This window comes from Mytilus galloprovincialis, chromosome 5 (genome assembly GCF_965363235.1).
Source record: "Mytilus galloprovincialis chromosome 5, xbMytGall1.hap1.1, whole genome shotgun sequence".
Lineage (NCBI taxonomy): Eukaryota > Metazoa > Mollusca > Bivalvia > Mytilida > Mytilidae > Mytilus > Mytilus galloprovincialis.
The window spans coordinates 34,881,202-34,899,947 of NC_134842.1; the positions used below are offsets into that span (position 1 = coordinate 34,881,202).

The window sequence follows — 18,746 nt, forward strand, 5'->3', positions numbered from 1 at the left end:
TTTTCTAGATTTAGTCAAAGTTTTAAGATTTTCTGTTATGATTCAATGTTGAAATAAAAAGGGGGAAAACCTCCATAACAACTTACGTTCTTCCTCCACTCGGTCCGGATTTACACCAGGTCTGTCCAGAAGTTGCTGTTCTACCCTTTGTTTCTGTGTCACAGGTATTGTAGTGGTTGCCATAGTCGTAGTAGTTGTTGGCACTTGTTTTCGTGTAGTAATTTGAGGTTGAGTCATTGGTCTTCTTCCGTAATCTTGATTTTGTATTCTTTCGTAATCTTTATTTGGTCTTCTTACGTAATCTTGATTTGGTTGTCTTTTGTCATCCTGATTTGTTCCTCCATTATCTTGATATACCTTTATAGGCATATTTATGCTGAACAATTTGATTGGTGCTAGTGGATTTCTATACCCTCTTGCCCAGCTGTCTGTTGCTGTATGCTGTTCAGGTGCATTTGTATACATTTGATATGATTGTGCTGTAGGGGCGATGGTGTTCCATGCAGCAGGAGTAGATTTCTGTGTTGGTAAAGTTACCCATGGGGCTTGCACTGGATTTACTGGATTGTACCAAGTCTGTTTGTTTTTTTTAGGCTCTCTGTATGATGGTTCATTAAAATTGTTTTGACTCAACCATGGTACATCATCTTGTGAAAACATTTTTTCTACTTTTGTTCCTATGATATCCCGTCCGTTTAATATGTTGGATTTTACAGATATTTTCACTTGTCCATTCATATCATTGTCCTCTTCCATGGGGTTGTGTATAACAATTCTTGCCCTCGTTGTTGTAAGTGATGTTGTTGTAGTTGCATCTGTTGTTGTAGTTGTCGGGGGTTGTGTTGTAACTGTTGTTGGCCTTTCTGTGGTAGTTGTTTGTACTGGTTGTTTAGGTTTTATTACTATCGAGAAAAAAAATAGAAAAGTTACATCGTGCCAGGAAATGTATTTTGAATAAATGTGTTTTATCTATTGGCAATAACATTTTGTTTTCTTTTTTTTTTTTGATTGTTGTTGTTTTTTCTATCACAAAAAAATGTACATTCACGTAAAAGGTTTTAGGAACATTCTACTTAAGATGAGCACACCAGAAACTTACCTGATTGATTAGGAATTGTCAGTTTCCTTACTGCTTGTAATAGTTTATCTACAGCCATATGAAATGGTTCGATATAAAAGTATTCATTCGGACTAAAAGCCATCGATTTCAGTTGCTTCTCATCTACTAGCCTCCCAACACCTACGCTGAATAAATGAATTCCAATTGATTTTAATGCCTCGCTTTCACCTTTACTGGCATCCGGGTACTTTGATCGACCATCCGTGATGATAACACCTATTTGCGTCATTTTAGAACGCCCTTCTGTAAAAAACATTCTTTCTATTCTATTTATTCCTAAGTCAATTCTACTGCCATCTTGTGGTTGTTGCAGTTGGTCAAGTTGTGTTATAAGATTATTTTTGTTCGTGGAATGAGCAAAACTAATGGTATCACCAATGTCCGAGCTTACAACAATGACACCAACACGTACTCTATCGGATCCAATGTCAGTCTGGGTAATAAAATGTTCTACTAATTTCTTTTGTTCTAAAAACTCTGCATCTGAGATGCTATCGGATCCATCTAACAGAAATATTATATCTCCTTGTTCTGTGTATCCTATAATAAGAGCAGAAAAAAGACGATAAAAAGAAATTTGATTTATCAAAAACTCATCGAGCTTTCGGTTTGATTTGTGTTTGAGATTTAATATTTTTTGCTTCTTGGAAACATCTCAGTTAAACATATATAATCGACGGACTCGTCTCAATTTTTAAATTACTTTTGAATCGCATTCGGTTGGTGCATCTGTGGTAAAAGATATTTAAATTTCAGCTGAGATCTTATGCTAACATTAAATGCCTAACCTGAATACAAATAATCGTGTGATAAGATGTTAAGTATGATGAGAGCCAAATTGATGGCATAATCCAATTAATATTTTTGTCAGCTTTTCAAAAACCATAAGTCTTCCAATAAATTATAAAGAATTTGCAGTTTTTAATGTATCTTATTGTAACTCAAAACACTTCTATAGAAAGGACTTTCCTAATTTCTGAATTAAAAGCCTAGGAGAAGAGAGTGTTTGTCCAGAGGAACATTTTTTTTGTAATTGTACTTCAGTTTGGAAACAGTAAATGCTGCAGGAGGTATTCTTCATCAAAGTTCAGCAACAATTACATCAAATTCGGTTATAAATTTAGTAAATATGTTTTGTAAACACGTAAATTGTATCCTCGTTTTTGTAGGGTTCTTTAGTTTTTAGTTTTCTTTGATCTGTTTGTGTATTGTTGATTGTAAAAGTCTATTCTTAACAGTCATATTCAAAAACATAGTTGCAAAACAAGTACGTAAGAGGACTAAGTGATTGTTAGTATCATAGTATCAATGAATCTATCTATAATTTATCTGAATTTCGAGGGGGTGTTATCTTTAATGAAATTTGCATCACTATTTCGGGAAAAACATATGTGATTGGTTTATGTGACAAATTTGTTCAACACTTCCCTAAATCAAGCATTTCTCTCATCATGTGTGCAAATAAAAACTTTTTACTAACTTAGAATATTCATTTATTTCTAACTGTTTGAATTTAAGTATATTTTATCAATTACTCGCGTCATTCTAAAATAAAAATGCACCATTGAACATGACAAACTATAATTACAATATTAACCTTGCATACAAATAAGAGATACGAGGTCAATGTTAGATTTGTCAGTTTAATGGACTTCCCCTTTTAAAGGAGTAGGTTCAGTAAGACCCCTTTTTGGCCCCAAAATATAGCAGTTTTAGAAAATTGTGAAAATGTAATCTTTAAGCTATATTTTGGAAAGTAAAATGCTTCTGCTACATAGATATGAGCTGTTTTTGACAATGCTATACACACATATCGCGTTCTAGCATCATTAAGTCATGCTAAATTACTGAAATCTTCAAAATTTTAGCATTTTGGTTAATTTTTAGACGGTTTCCGTCTTAAATGAAAGTGGCCGCATTCGTGTTCATTCATAATATTGAAATGTAAGTTGTATTTGATGATAATACAAAACATATATGAAGGTCGAGGATGAACACGGATGCGGCCACTTTCATTTTTGACAAAAACCGTCTGAAAAGTGACGTTTTTGGGCATATTTGATAGATTTTTCATATTTAAGCTTGAATCAGAGCGTTTTAATGACTAAATCAGTTAAAATCTTTCACATAAACTAATCGAATCAATTGAAATAGACACTTATGTGTTTAAAAAGTGTCCAAAAACTTTCGTTCAATGAACCTGTAATTTGAGGCCAAAATCTGCCCTTACCGGACCTACTCCTTTGTCTATGAGTTCGGTTCTTTTTAATATTTTTTTTAAATCATTCTTTTTAATAGTAATAATATGAGTGATTTCTATGAAATTTTTTAAGATTAGTCAATACAGATTTACCAATCGGCCATATTTATCCTATGATAAAAGTCTTTTATTCAAGTGCAATACAGCTTTAAAAAAAGTTCGATCAGTATTTTAGCAAGACGATCTAATGGAGATGTCATTAAATAGGGGCTTCTTGCCCTTCCGAATCATTTCATTCATATCAAAGTTTTCGTTGATCATCGATGCCAACTCTCACATTTTCTACGTAGACTTTTAAATTCGTGCAAATATCTATTTTTTGAATGTCAAAATGCCTTTCTGATTACGTCACAATTAAAGAATGACATAAGTTACGCCGACTGAACGTGTGGCAGCCAATGTATCAAATTTATATAAAATAACTCAAAATGGGTTTATAGTGATTTTTAATCTGTTATATTGTATGTCTTTTCGTCTGTTCTCTTTTGACCATGACGTTGGTTGTCTATCTTTGACTTAAAGTTTAACTTTTTCGCACTTCACAGAAAAAGAAAGGGAAGAATTTAATACTGTTATATTGTCAAATTTTGTAGATGAACCGCTGACTTTTGCCAACTGCTTTCTACATTTTGGTCTCTTGTGGTGAGTTCTGTCATTGGCTATCATACCACATCTTTTTTTTAATTCTTATGAACTCATCACAGATACTAGGATTCAACTTTTGTTCTCGAGACACGCGTTTCGCCTACAAAAGTTTAAGCGGTTAAATGAAATACGAAATTGAAGAGCATTTATATTTCTTAAGTCCATATTATTGGAAAACACCTTATCGCATTTGTCTGCAATTACTGGACATCACACCGGTTCCCGTTCAATTTTGACGTCATAATACTTGACGCCACAGTGGAAAATTTATTATTGTATGACGTCAATGGTTCAAGTGGGACAGATTTTCGGGTTAGCTGGGAATAGTGATAAGGTGTTTTGTGCTAAAATGATTTCTATTCGTTTTGAGATTTCTTCCTATTTCTGTCGCGGAAATAATTCGGTTTTCGGTTTTTATATACTATTTTACATGCCCTTTTCATTTCATCGAGATTTCACACCAAACTTGTTCGACAACTTTAGTTCAACATAAATGACGGGGAAGACCCACGCGATGTTACCAACCGAGATAATGAACCGCCAAATCAAACTGACCCAGGTAGTCATGCAGGATTTTCTCCTGAAGACGCCATTTCTTTGTTTTCCCGTCAATTAGATACCGCTTTAGTTAGACACAAGAACGAACGTTTCGCAACAATTGACTTAAAGATTGGCAATAGTTCCCTGGAAAAGAGTTCTAGTTTACCATCAATCGCTCCCAAGTTTAAATTCGAGGGCAATATAAGGCAGCACGAGTTCAATACTGCTCGTATAAATGAACTTGGAACAAGCTACTCCGCATAGCCGACAAATATGGTTGGGACGTAGTTGAAGAGTTCATGGACGACCCGTTAACCGAAAGTACAGAAGAGGCAATTAGGCTAAAGCAGGCAGAATACAGAGCGAAAATGAAGAGGAGGGACAAGTACGCAATAGCCGATCGACCCAACCTTTATTACAAGAACCCAGTCGAAGAAAAAGCTACGTCTGATTTTTTTCGTCGCCCTAGCTCAACATATTCAGAAGACTCATCTAGGAGCAGGAGTACGGCTGGTGGAAAAGGCATCTACACATTAAGCGAGTACTTTGGTGGAAAGAAAGGAGCAACCCGCTGTTTCTCTTGCAACGAGGAAGGTCATTGAGCCTATCAAAGTCCCAGGAAAGCAGGCAGATACCCCCCACCCACCCCCCCCCAGAGAAGCAGCAGCAGTGAAACAGTTAAGTACCAGATTTATAATTTACACGAGCAAAGTTATGAATATGAAAATTCACTTAAAGAAAAAACCTCATTTTATGTTGGTAGTCTTAACGAAAACTTTTCATTTTGAAAAGATATCTTAAAAGCAAACAATTTTGTTCTCAACGTAATTTCTAGCAGTTATTTAATACCTTTCTATGAAAATCCTTCATCAGTTAGATTGAGCAATACTACTTCTGCTTTTAAACATTCAGTATTCATGGAGCGTGCTATTAATAGGCTTTTAGAAACGGGGGCAGCTATTGAATGCCAAGATCACATTCCTTTTGTTATCAATCCACTAACCGTATCAGCTAACGTCTCAGGTAAAAAAAAGGTTGATCTTAGATTAAAGGCACGTCAATCAATTTATAGAAAAAAGGAAATTTAAGTTTGAGGGTGTATCGGAGGCTTTACAGTACACAATTAAAGACGGATACATGATTAAATTCATAAAGAACATCAGACATATTTAGGATTTTCCTGGAAATTTCAGAACACAACTAAATATTTTAAATTTTCAGCTCTCCCATTTGGGTTATTTACACAGCACATGTGTTTTCAAAAGTTTTACGTCCTGTCCGCAAGCATTGGCGTTCGCAGGGTCTTAGAGTTATATTATACCTTGATGATGGTTGGGGAGCAGAGTCTAATGCACAATCTTGTGAAGTTTTATCTAAAAGAGGGACGAAAGATACCAAAGGGACAGTCAAACTCATAAACCTAAAACAAACTGACAACGCCAAGGCTAAAAATGAAAAAGACAAACAAACAACAGCACACACGACACAACATAGAAAACTAAGGAATAAACAACACGAACCCCAGGGTTATCTAATATATTGCAGTTAGATCTTAAATCCGCAGGTTTTTTCGTTAACCAAGAAAAAAGTGTCAAAAATTAACTTGGCTGGGTTTGGAATGGGATTTGCATAATTCAACTTTGGATCTTCCTATAGATAATGTTTTTCGTTTTAAAAAAGACATGTATAAACTTTCCTGTAATTCGCTGTCAGCAAGACAGTTAGCCAGAATTACAGGGAAAATTATTTCTTTCATGCCTAGTTTAGGTAATATGTGTAGGATCATGAGTAGAAATATGCAGATGTTGGTTGCTACTTTTTTGGAAAGAAAGAATAATTTTAACATTAAAAGCACAACAGGAAAAAAAATAACTTTTGGTTGAATAATTGTCATACTTTACCTAGAAAAAATCTATTCCAACAAACCTATCTACCCGACAGAAAAGTGTATACAGACGCTAGCAATTATGCATGTGCTGGTTTTATAGTAGAGACAGTTCATCAAGTAGTCCATAAGATGTGGTCTAATATAGAAGCATCTAAAAGTTCGACTTATAGAGAATTAAAGGCCGTCTTTATTACTTTATCTTCTTTGGTTCAATGTTTCAACAATCGCTTAGTTAAAGTTTACACTGATAATCAGAACGTAGTAAGAATTATAAAGGCAGGCAGCATGAACTCTGAATTACAAGATATTGCAATTGACATTTTTAATTTTTGTTTAAAATTCAGCATTTCTCTAGAAGTAGAATGGATACCAAGAAATCAAAATCAAATTGCTGATATTTACATTAAAATTTTTGACTTTGATGATTGGTTTTTATCCGATTTATATTTTAATTATTTTCATAAAGCGTGGGGCTCATACACGTGTGACCTATTTGCAGACAGCAATAACCGAAAGTTGGCAAATTTCTTTTTTTCTTATTGGTGCCCCGGGCCAGTGAAGAAGACGCTTTCGCACAAAATTGGTCAGAATTTAACTGTTGGATTGTACCACCTGTAAAATTAGTTAGTAATTAATTTCACACCTGTTTACCTGTAAAGGTCAAGGCACTTTAGTCATACCGAAATGGACATCGTCAACTTTTTGGACTTTATTGTGGTCATTTAATGATTCAAGATTTAAATACTTCGTGAAAGATGAAATCGAGTACGCAAAACCAAAGAAGTTTTTTAAAGGTTCTGATATTAACAGTATTTTCGTTGCTGAGAAATTATCATTTACCATTCTCGTCTTGAGGTTAGATTTCAGAAGCTGACGGCATTTATATACTAGTAATAATTTTCCCGTGATGGGAGTTATTTTCAGTCATTGTAATAACCCGTGATGGGAGTTATTTTCAGTCATTGTAATAACCCGTGATGGGTATTAATATTCTTAACCTGTTATGGGTGTTTATAACTGAATATATTATTACTGTGATGGGATTTTGTTTACGTTCCCGTGATGGGATTTCGTTTATTTTCCCGTGCTGGGACTATATCTACTGTGATGAGATTTGTCAACTCCGTGACTGAGACCCTTCCAAGATACGATAATTGGCGCAATATAAGTCATTTTTTTTTTAATTGCTTTCTTTTCTTTTCAGGTTCGGTTTAATTTTTCTCACTGGAAGGATCTGCATTCTTTTGAAAATCCCTGTTTACGCAACCTCGCTGATAAACTACCCCGTATTGTTATGTCAAGCAAAAGTAAAAAAACTATAAAAGTTTATGATTACGCTTTTAAAAAATTTAACATTTGGTGTACAAATTATGACTTATGTGGGTTACCATCGTCAGTTGCTATAGTCTAGTCAAAATAGATGAAAAATGTGGCCAACCTCAAAAAAATTGCAACAGAATATGTTTTGGTATTTTTCAATTCTAAAAGGCTTTCTTTATAACATACTAAAAGTCTACCAAGATATCTAAGTGGGAAAATTGTTTTTTTGGGTGAAAAATAGCAAAATTTGTCAAAAAAAGTGAAAAACTGGGAAAAGCTTGTTAAACATTTATTTTAGAAGATAATCTTTTCAAACCAAAAGTTTTACAACAGTTTATACAGTCTTTATGAAATCACATATTCAAAAAAATGTTTTTATTTTATAAAAGTGAAATTTTAGGTGAAAACATCAGATTCTTGTTGGAATTTGAGAATCACAAAGCGTGAGTTGATTACAAAAACAGACAGGAAAAATATCAAAAATGGTAATAGAAGTTCATTTGATATTTTAAAAAAGACACAAACCTTTGTTTTAATAATTTCAAAATTTTACAGCAATTCTTAATAGGGTAAATTGTGTTTTGGGGTAAAATATTGCTAAATCATCCAAAAATCGTTAAAAACTGAAAAAACACCCATTTGGTGTTTTAACGCTTTTTGAATCATTCCAACATAGAAAAATGCAAATCTTAATATAATGATAGTCAGATGAAACAAAACTCATTGTAAAATAAATATGAAAATAACTGATTTTGGGTGAAAAAAGCTAAATTTGGTAAAAAATCGTCAAAAACTGGAAAAAACTGATAAAATTCATAATTTTTCAGAAAATCAATTATGATGTTGATTAAAATCAATTTATTTTTTTATATAAAAAAAGTGCAATGCTCAAATTCATAGTATTTTAACCACCTAAATATTTTAAGGGAAATATCAAAGATTTGTTGATCATACATAATGAGAGGTAAAAAGTCTAATTGACCAAAACGGATGATGACCAAAAAGAAAATGACAAAAATTGAAAATACATTACATGGAAACCTTTTTTCATAAGATTATTCCATAGTTTTCTGTATACAACAAATATCTATTCATCAGTAAAGCCAGTCTGACTCTCAGCAATGGGCACAGAATCAAAGCCATTCAAACCAAGACATTCATCCCATCCTACGTTCAACTGAAGACCATATTTTCTACAGACACATCATTTGGTGACGCACTTTTGCTGATAGTTGTATCTAATAATGTTTAGAAGTTCATCAGGTGTAGGAGGAAGTTCCATAGAAATAATTCTACTTTTTATTTCCCAACCATAGTCTATACTCTGTAGGATGTATGTCAACTTATTCTGACATAAATTTTTGGCTCTGACATTACACTCTTTGAGACTATATAAAATTGCCCTGTTTTGGTTGTTGGTGGTAAATTTTTCACCTGAACCGATGTGTTTCCAGTAATTACTCTGGATGTGGATGTTCTCCAGAGAAGAATTTGAAGTCCTTCAAGAGGAAGTTCTCCATATTAACTCGTGAGCGCTTCTTCTTCTGCTTTGATGATATCTGCTTTAATGAATCGTTATTCATGAAAACTTGACCTTGCATTTTCAGATATTCTTGATTAAGATTTTTTTTAATGCAAGTCCTTTGCCTATTCCAAAAAGCCTAGGTGTTGAGTCACAATCTGATGTAGAATGCAAAAAAGGCAACAATTCACAAAAATTCTTCCCAAGAAATTCCTTTAGTCTAGTATTTTTCCATATTTTCATTTTTTTGTTTTTGCCATTTTATCAGATTTAAAAATAACCCTTTTGCACTGCTGATAAACATGATGAATAAGTAACACATATATATCCACATAGCGGTTAGAATGGTTAGCGCAATAAAAAGATCTGCATCATCAGTTGCATTTTTACATCTAATGTCTTTATCCATAAGCTTGTCACAAAACATGTTAATAAGAGCTCGTTTGTTATGACTGTCCTTTTTAGTTATGGATAATAGATTTTTTCCCTTCATCAATACTATGTCCTTAGTAGGACAGACCGTTTTGGAATGGTCTTTCTATTCATCTGACTTTAGAACAGATATTGATGAGAAGTGTCAAATCTACTGGAGGTATAACCAAGGGCACAGGAATGGTCGAATCCCAACGAATACAATGGATACTATCTATGCCAGCTTGTGCAGACTATAACAGTACCATGCAAGATCTCAATGGTGTTGGATACTGTACTAGTGATCAACACAAATAAGATACGTGTGCAAGGATAGAACGAGACAGGGTAGACACTCTTGCGATTCTTGAGTACCTTAGTGAAAGAAATCCTTTTACTAATGATCTTTTACTTATTATGAATAATCCAGCGCTTCTTCTATGTTTTGTTTGATTGCAACCGACTACTTCGAAAGGGCATGCAAGTCAAAGTCAGCTGACGCGATATGGGTATGTGGAAGTGATTGCATACATGAAATAGATGGTGAGGGTTTTCAGCATGTCCTTGATGGTGGATGACTATTGTAACGACTTCCTTAGATGCTTGGAGGCATTGCACAAATGTATATTGATAATGTAATCAGAAAGTTCAAAGACCCTGTTATTGTTTTTGACAGTTATCAAAAACTTTCTTCAATTAAAGATATACCATTGAACACATTTGCGTAGATCAAATGGCATCATTTTGCCGAACATCAATTACATCTCTTCTACATGTTCTATGCCTTGCAAGACTAAAAAGAAACTTATCATGTCAAACAGTCATAACATGTTTATATGGAGGATTTCCTCTTGAAGGTCTAAGGACTCAACATTCTTCGCTGGAGAAAATGCACATCCAGAGTAATAACTGGAAACATCTTTTCAGTTAAAAAGTTTACCATCAACATCAGATTCAGAGCAATTTCATAGTTTCAAAGTGTAATATTAATGTATCAGTGCCAAAAATGGATGTCAGAAGAAGTTGACATAGATCCTTCAGACTATGGTTGAAAAATCAAAAGTAGATTTTTGTTATGGACTTCCTCCTGCACCTGATAAACTTCTTAACATTATTAGATACAACTGTCAGCAAAAGTGCGTCACCAAATGATGTGTCTGTAGAAAAAATGGTCTTCAGTTGAACGTAGGATGGGATGAATGTCTTGGTTTGAATGGCTTTAATTCTGTACCCATTGCTGAGAGTCAGACTGGCTTTACTGATGAATAGATATTTGTTGTATACAGAAAACTATGATATATTCCTTAAAACAATGTTTCCATGTATTTTCTTATTTACTTTTTGATCATCGAACTGTTTTGGTCAATTATAATTTTTACCTCTCATTATGCATGTTATGCATGATCAACAAATCTTTGATTTTCGCTTAAAACATCGTGTTGGTTAAAATAGTATAATTCTTTTATGATTTGCATATCTATAAATACTTGAATTGGATTGATTGGATTGGTCAATAAGAAATTTTCTCTTGGTTTACACTTCGATAAACCATGTTCCGAAACTACTTTTGTAACATTCACTGATCTATTCATGCGCGATACAATGTATGCAGGGATCCCGGGATTTTCAGCAAATTGATATGGAAAAAAAACCATAACAGTTGTTTCTATTCTAATGCATTATATAACATAAAAGAAATAATGCATTTAAGCTTTGAAAATGTATAAAATTAAGATTTGAATAAAATTCCGCGAAATTTCATGAATGTTTTGGCGAATTTACTTCACTTACGTCATAGAAATAAAAAAAAATTAAGCGAAAGACTATTTCGTTACTTGTATGCTTCAAATTCGGATAATATCTCATGAAAATGAAGTTTATTTTAGATTCTGATGCATTAATTGAACATTTATGGATTTTAGAACGTCAATAAGGCGGACATAACTCCTTAGTTAGAACATGTCAATCGCGCATTCGATGGTAAATATAGTAGCCAGTTAATCATGAAAAAAAATGTGAATTAAAAATCCCCAAAATTTGACTTAAGAATTATAAGAATTAAACACATTTTTTCAGAGGTTATTGATGTGTAAACCGGGGCTCTTACTCACAAATTTTACATAAAAGACCTTCAGACTTTCTTCAGACTTTTATTAAGTTTGTGAGTTAATCGCCCCAGTTTACACATCAATAACCTCTAGAAAAAATGTGTTCAATCCTATAATGAATTTAAGCATTGCAGTTTTTCATATAAAGACTATAAGTTGATTTTCACTAACATCTTAATTGGTTTTCTGCAAAACTATGAATTTCATCAGATTTTCCAGTTTTTGACCATTTTTTTACTAAATTTAGCTTTTTTCACCCAAAATCAGTTATTTTCATATTTTTTTTGCTATGAATTTTGTTTGATCTGATTATTAGTATAATAAGATTTGCATTTTTCTATTTTGGAATGATTTTAAAACCGTTAAAACTCCAAATAAGTGTTTTTCCAGTTTTTGACGATTTTTGGATAATTTTGCAATATTTTACCCAAAATCATCATTTACCCTATTTAAGAATTGCTGTTAAATTTTAAAATGATTAAAACAAAGGTTTGTGTCTTTTTTTAAATATCAAATGAACTTCTATTACCATTTTTGATATTTTTCCTGTCTGTTTTTGTAATCAACTCACGCTTTGTGATTCTCAAATTCCAACAAAAATCCGATGTTTTCATCTAAAATTTCACTTTCATAAAATAAAAACATTTTTTTATTTATTTCATTTCATGAACGCTGTATAAACTGTTGTAAAACTTTTGGTTTGAAAAGATTATCTTCTAAAATAAATGTTTAACAAGCTTTTCCCAGTTTTTCACTATTTTTGACAAATTTTGCTATTTTTCACCCAAAAAAATCAATTTTCCCACTCAGATATCTTGGTAGACTTTTAGTATGTTACAAAGAAAGGCTTTAAGAATTGAAAAATACCAAAACAAATTCTGTTGCAATTTTTTTGAGGTCAAATGCTATTTTGACTAGACTACTAACATTGCACTTTATTTATCATTATAAATTCAGCTGGAAGTATCTTCTTCAGTTTTACGAAATGCTTATCACGCAATTAAATGGGAGCATAAGCTTAACTTGTACAATTCAGTGTTTTCTGAAACATTTTTGCAGTTGATTTTAGAAGGAGGAACCAGAATTTTATCAAAGCCCGTTAATAAAAAAGAAACAATTACAGCTGAAATTTTACAAAACGTTTTCGATAATTATGAAGATTTGAATAACATTAAGAATTTAAGAATATGTTGTTTGATGCTGTTGGGATGCGCCGGTTGTTTTTCGTTTCAGCGAGCTTGCAAATATTAAAGCATCAAATTCAACTTTTCAGAAATCTCATCTCGAAATTATGATAGAAAGTAGTAAAACTGATGTGTATAGACAGGGTAACTTGTATTGCTAGAACCAACACGGACTTGTGTCCAGTGACAACGTTAGAGAGATTTTTAAAATTAACAAATATTTCTGTGATTTCCAGGGAATATGTTTAAATACATATTAAATAGCAATTATATTCTTAAAAAGTAAAAACAGTTATGCGTTATGCAAAATTAACAACCCTATGTCATACACTAGAGCAAGAGAGCTACTTTCAGATGCTTTGTGTCAAGCAGGTTTTGATGAAAGTTCACTAATGGCACAAAATGGCCTAACATATCAACTTTATCATAAAACACCAAAAAGATCTGAATTTGGTTCGTAAATGGGTCTATTTTAAAAGTATAAATGCTAAATATATCAGTTCTTTTCATAAGACTACAAGATATTCGCCAAAGTAAGCCCATTTTGGACATTTTGTCAAAATATGATGATTTTGTGCATTTTTCAGACCTAAAAGCTTTTGAAACACCTTGGCTGCCACCTACGATCCAGAATGTGTTGTAACCGAAAGATTCCAATTTTGATATAGATTTCATCAATATAAAAACTTTTTGGATCGTAGATGGAGGCCAAGGTAAATTATGACAAAAACAATTAAAATTATGGACAAAAAGTACCAAAATTGACCTTTTAATACAAATTATGCTCATTTAAGGGGTCATTGCTCCATAAATAGTAAAGGAAAGTGCCACATAAAATATTTTTGTCTTAGTAGTATTATCACAAGCAGTTCTATGTAACATTTGTAATTTTTTGCCCCAATGTAAAAAACATAAAAAAATCAAGGCCAATTTTAACCCTTCGTGAACCTTCTCCAAATTTGGCCTTCATAGTTTGAGAAGTGGAGGCGTGACTCAGGTAACTCATAATAGAATACCAGAAATATTATTAAAAGCACACGGTCGATGGAAGTCAGCTTTTTCAAAAGACGGTTACATAAAAGAAAATTTATATAACAGGTTATCTGTTACCAATAATTTGAATTTGTAAATTGCTATTTAAAAGTATAAATGCTAAATATATCAGTTCTTTTCATAAGACTACAAGATATTCGCCAAAGTAAGCCCATTTTGGACATTTTGTCAAAATATGATGATTTTGTGCATTTTTCAGACCTAAAAGCTTTTGAAACACCTTGGCCGCCACCTACGATCCAGAATGTGTTGTAACCAAAAGATTCCAATTTTGATATAGATTTCATCAATATACAAACTTTTTGGATCGTAGATGGAGGCCAAGGTTAATTATGACAAAAACAATTAAAATTATGGACAAAAAGTACCAAAATTGACCTTTTAATACAAATTATGCTCATTTAAGGGGTCATTGCTCCATAAATAGTAAAGGAAAGTGCCACATAAAATATTTTTGTCTTAGTAGTATTATCACAAGTAGTTCTATGTAACATTTGTAATTTTTTGCCCCAATGTAAAAAACATAAAAAAATCAAGGCCAATTTTAACCCTTCGTGAACCTTCTCCAAATTTGGCCTTCATAGTTTGAGAAGTGGAGGCGTGACTCAGGCAGCTCATAATAGAATACCAGAAATATTATTAAAAGCACACGGTCGATGGAAGTCAGCTTTTTCAAAAGACGGTTACATAAAAGAAAATTTATATAACAGGTTATCTGTTACCAATAATTTGAATTTGTAAATTGCTATTTTTGTATTTTATTTATACTAATCTACACATATTTCCCTTGTTTTGTCGAACTGTTTGGTGTGTACCTCCTGCCATATTAGTCTTTGTTGTTTCTTTATATAGAATGAGAAATAATCTATGTTCGGACGAGCATAGCGAGGTAGAACATAATTATATTTCTTTTCGTTTTGAGATTTCTTCCTATTTCTGTCGCGGAATACTGAGTAATTCGGTTTTCGGACTTTATATACTGTTTAACGCACCCTTTTCATTTCAACGAGATTCACACATCAAACTTGTTAGACAACTTTACTACATTTAGATTGTAATATTATGCTTTGTATAAATCCTAATTCTTTGTATTTTCTTTTTGTAGATATAAGTACTAACAGTTAAGATGATTATATAAATAATATAATGACGCATGATGTATGGACTTTAATATTCGATTGCAAGGTATACATGTATTGTGAAAAAATGTTATATTAAAACTGTTTGGTGTGTACCTCCTGCCATATTAGTCTTTGTTCTTTCTTTATATAGAATGAGAAATAATTTATGTTCGGGCGAGCATAGCAAGGTAGAACATAATGCTTATCTTTGTATATTGTTTTAGCAGGTATATAATATAAGATGTAAAAGATGTACATACCGTTACTATCAGCCGAAGTCGACAGTATCCGTAAACAAAAAATCATAAAAGCAACATAATGGTCGATCTTTGACTTCATCATTGTTTTCTGAAAAATATACCCAAACACATACCAATTAACGAAATGTTAATAGGGCAATGACAAAGATTACAAATAATTACAATGTAAACATAAATCGGTAATTGGAGATGCGTTCAAATTTATTAAATGTTATCATATATTAGCAATTTGATTGCTTTTTTATATGAGTTTGATTGTTTATAATTGTTATAATAAATAAATCAAATAGTACTATGAATCATCTATTAATTTTCATGGACATATTTTTCAATTGAAAGGTGAAAGGTTTTATCTTGTCATATTGTGCTTGATGACATCACAATATGATGTACAAATTACCTTACATCTTTAGTTTTGCAATTGAAAGTGTAAAACAGGCTGTCATCTTTTGTTTTAGATACCAAATTGTTGGTCTATTACAAATATTAGCTTTGGTAATGGATAGTAACTGTCTTCATTTGTCACATCGTGTATTTTAAGCGTCGTGTGTCATGAAAACCACGTGTTTAATGGCTAGTTAAATCTATGTTATACAAAAAAAGTAAAAAGACCCCCCATAAAAAACTATCATGCAATTACAGCTACTTATGAACACATATCTATTGTTCAAGACGATTTAGTTACATTTCTGCTACGTCTCTTTTGTTTTATGATTGTTTATTTCTTCTTGACCCATGCCCAGCATATTCTTAAATTTGCACGATCTTCTATTTTTTGTCGATTAATCTCTGATGTAGAGTTGTCTTATTGGGAAGCATACCACATCTTTTTGTTTTCATATCTTAAAAGGAAAGTTAGTGACTCTTTATTCATTTTATTTCTGCATGTTGTTAATATATTTTGACCTGTCCAGAGTACAAAGTTTACTCCAGGTTTTTGTTGAGGTATTTCCGTCACGTCCAGTGTAATGTTTGATTGATTTTTAATTTGTTTTTATTTTTTGTCTATTATTTTTCTTTTGCCATTGTGACGGTTGTTTTAGTTTGCCTTGGTGTGTCCTTACGTTTTTTTATGAGAAATGTAATAATATGCAACAATAATAAATGATAATAGAACGTTATAGATATATAGAGTTCAATGTGCTTCTCTTGATTTACTTACTAAAGGGACGTTCAAACCAGAACTTTTGAAAATCAGAAACTCAAGAATGTAAACTCTGTAAAAACGGTAGGGCATTATGCCAAAAGGACCCTAAAGGATTTGCCAAATCAATCTGAGGTCAACTTTGCATGAGTATTAAATGTTTATCAATATTGAATGTAACCACTTCGTCAGCATAAACGTGCCTTTTGTTTAACATGTAGTTATTAAAATATATATGCTCTTACCTTAAAGTGTATTTGCAAGTGGAGCCAGCTCCTTTTAGAAGTATTATTTTCCGTATCGGCCCGCCGATCGGAAATCGGACCAAACAAATCAATCAACGAACCGTATCATGACCAACGTCAACTGTGATAAAGTCGTCCTTACATTAAATTACATTGTATTATTTCAGGTCAAGTTAATTTGCATATGAAATTGAATAATTTGCATGTTTTTGACAGAACAACATGAAGCGTTTCTCTAATTAAATTTATTGTCTGACACGTTAGTTTTTCTTTTTTAACACAAGACAAATCACTTAAATTTTGAAGGGGAAGTACATGAGGTACCTTGAGGGAACTTAATTATATTTGTTGACGGGCAAACAAGTGGTCTTATTTTTAAATGTCGGATTTATTAAATCAAAAAGATGAAATATTTTCTCTGATGCATGTATGCAATTTCTGATACATTGAATGATATTTTTTTTTCTTTAATGAAATATTGTTCTACTATAGTATATATGATGATATAACCTTTACTTCACCTCTGAAGTAGGTGCACAAATGCATATTGCCTCAATTAAAAATATGTTTAAACAAAAACTGTAGCAGTCTATTTTTTGTTCGATATTAGTTTTACGCACTGATTTGCATGTATTTATTCCAGCAAAACCTTCAAACGTCATTTATAATTGTTTCACTTGATATTATTAATATTTACTGACGCAAAAGGAATTTCAATAGAGCATGCATTGTGATTTTTGTAATGCATTGTACTGTTAGATAGATCGGCTCGTTCAAAAAAAACATCTATTAATAAAAACATGATGAAAACGTGAACGGGGCTGTATGGGCTTAAGCAACAGGTACAGCCTCAAAAATGAAATGCAAGCTTCAAACGACCCTATGAAAAGACGATGTAAAAAATTAAAAAGGAGCATAAAGAGTTTAATCGAGTTAAGCATGGACAATCATTGGATTAATGCGATATTGGACATTGCACAGCAATACACGTCGCTGATATCATATCTATAAACAATGTTTACTCTTCTTATCTAGGGCATTGTGTGAAAATAACGAAACAATAAAATTCATTTCAACAAACTCCAGTTATCGAATCAGTGCTTCAGGCGGCATCATTTAAAAGTGAAAAAGAAGCACTCATCAACCTCATTATAATGCTCACAAACATTGATAGCTGGTTAATGAAACAACTACTACTGCAGAATATATTACGATAATTCATTGACTGTATTGTAGCATATAGAAAGACAAAAGAAAAAAAATGAAAATGATGACCCCTTCATTTCTCCATTATCCTTTTTGTATGTTTGTAGTTACTGATTAAGTAAATGGGTTTTACGTTAAAAGGTTTAAACAAATTAAACAGGATCAGTGTGAAATATGATTTCCACTTTTAGACGATTAAGAGCTAAATGAAATTGTTACAGATCGTACATTATTTTTAAGAAGTCTTTTGCTTTTTATATCTCATGAAAGTACGTACTTCCTTCCCCCCTTTCATACCTTTATAATGTCTTTATATCGTCACATTGAATATCAGTGGTGGAAAATGGAGAACTGTACAACCATCATACATTATGCATATAGCTGTTGCGAGTCAGGAGCTGTAACTCAGTGGTTGCCGTTTTTTTTTTTTTTTTGCCGTCTATTTGTTTTCTGTTGATTATTTTGTACATTAAATAAGGCTATGTCAATTGTTTTACTTTAGCCATTTCGTGGCCTTTTATAGCAGACTGTGTGGTATGGGTTTTGCTCGTTGTTGAAGGCCGTACGGTTACCTATAGTTGTTACTTTTTCTGTCAGTTTGGCCATTGAAAATAATATCATATCATCTTTTTTATATAAATTCTCTTAATTTGTTCTTTCTTGTTACTGTTGATTCTTTTGCAAATAAGTCACTTGATTCGATCACATATTCGTTGTTT

General features: G+C 32.3%; 1 protein-coding gene across 2 annotated transcripts in view; it reads right to left on the reverse strand.

Annotated features, from left to right (window-relative positions):
• Positions 1-16,956, reverse strand: part of LOC143075689 (uncharacterized) — a 30,400-nt gene extending 13,444 nt beyond the window's left edge. For both annotated transcript variants that reach the window (XM_076251231.1, XM_076251230.1), the window contains exons 1-4: positions 16,822-16,956; positions 15,433-15,520; positions 1,100-1,660; positions 87-902 (exon numbers count right to left, since the gene is read on the reverse strand). In XM_076251231.1, coding sequence (XP_076107346.1) covers positions 87-902; positions 1,100-1,660; positions 15,433-15,514 — 1,459 coding nt within the window. In that variant the 5' untranslated portion in view covers positions 15,515-15,520; positions 16,822-16,956. The remainder of the gene's footprint in view (positions 1-86; positions 903-1,099; positions 1,661-15,432; positions 15,521-16,821) is intronic.
• Between the last annotated feature and the right edge of the window lie 1,790 nt (positions 16,957-18,746).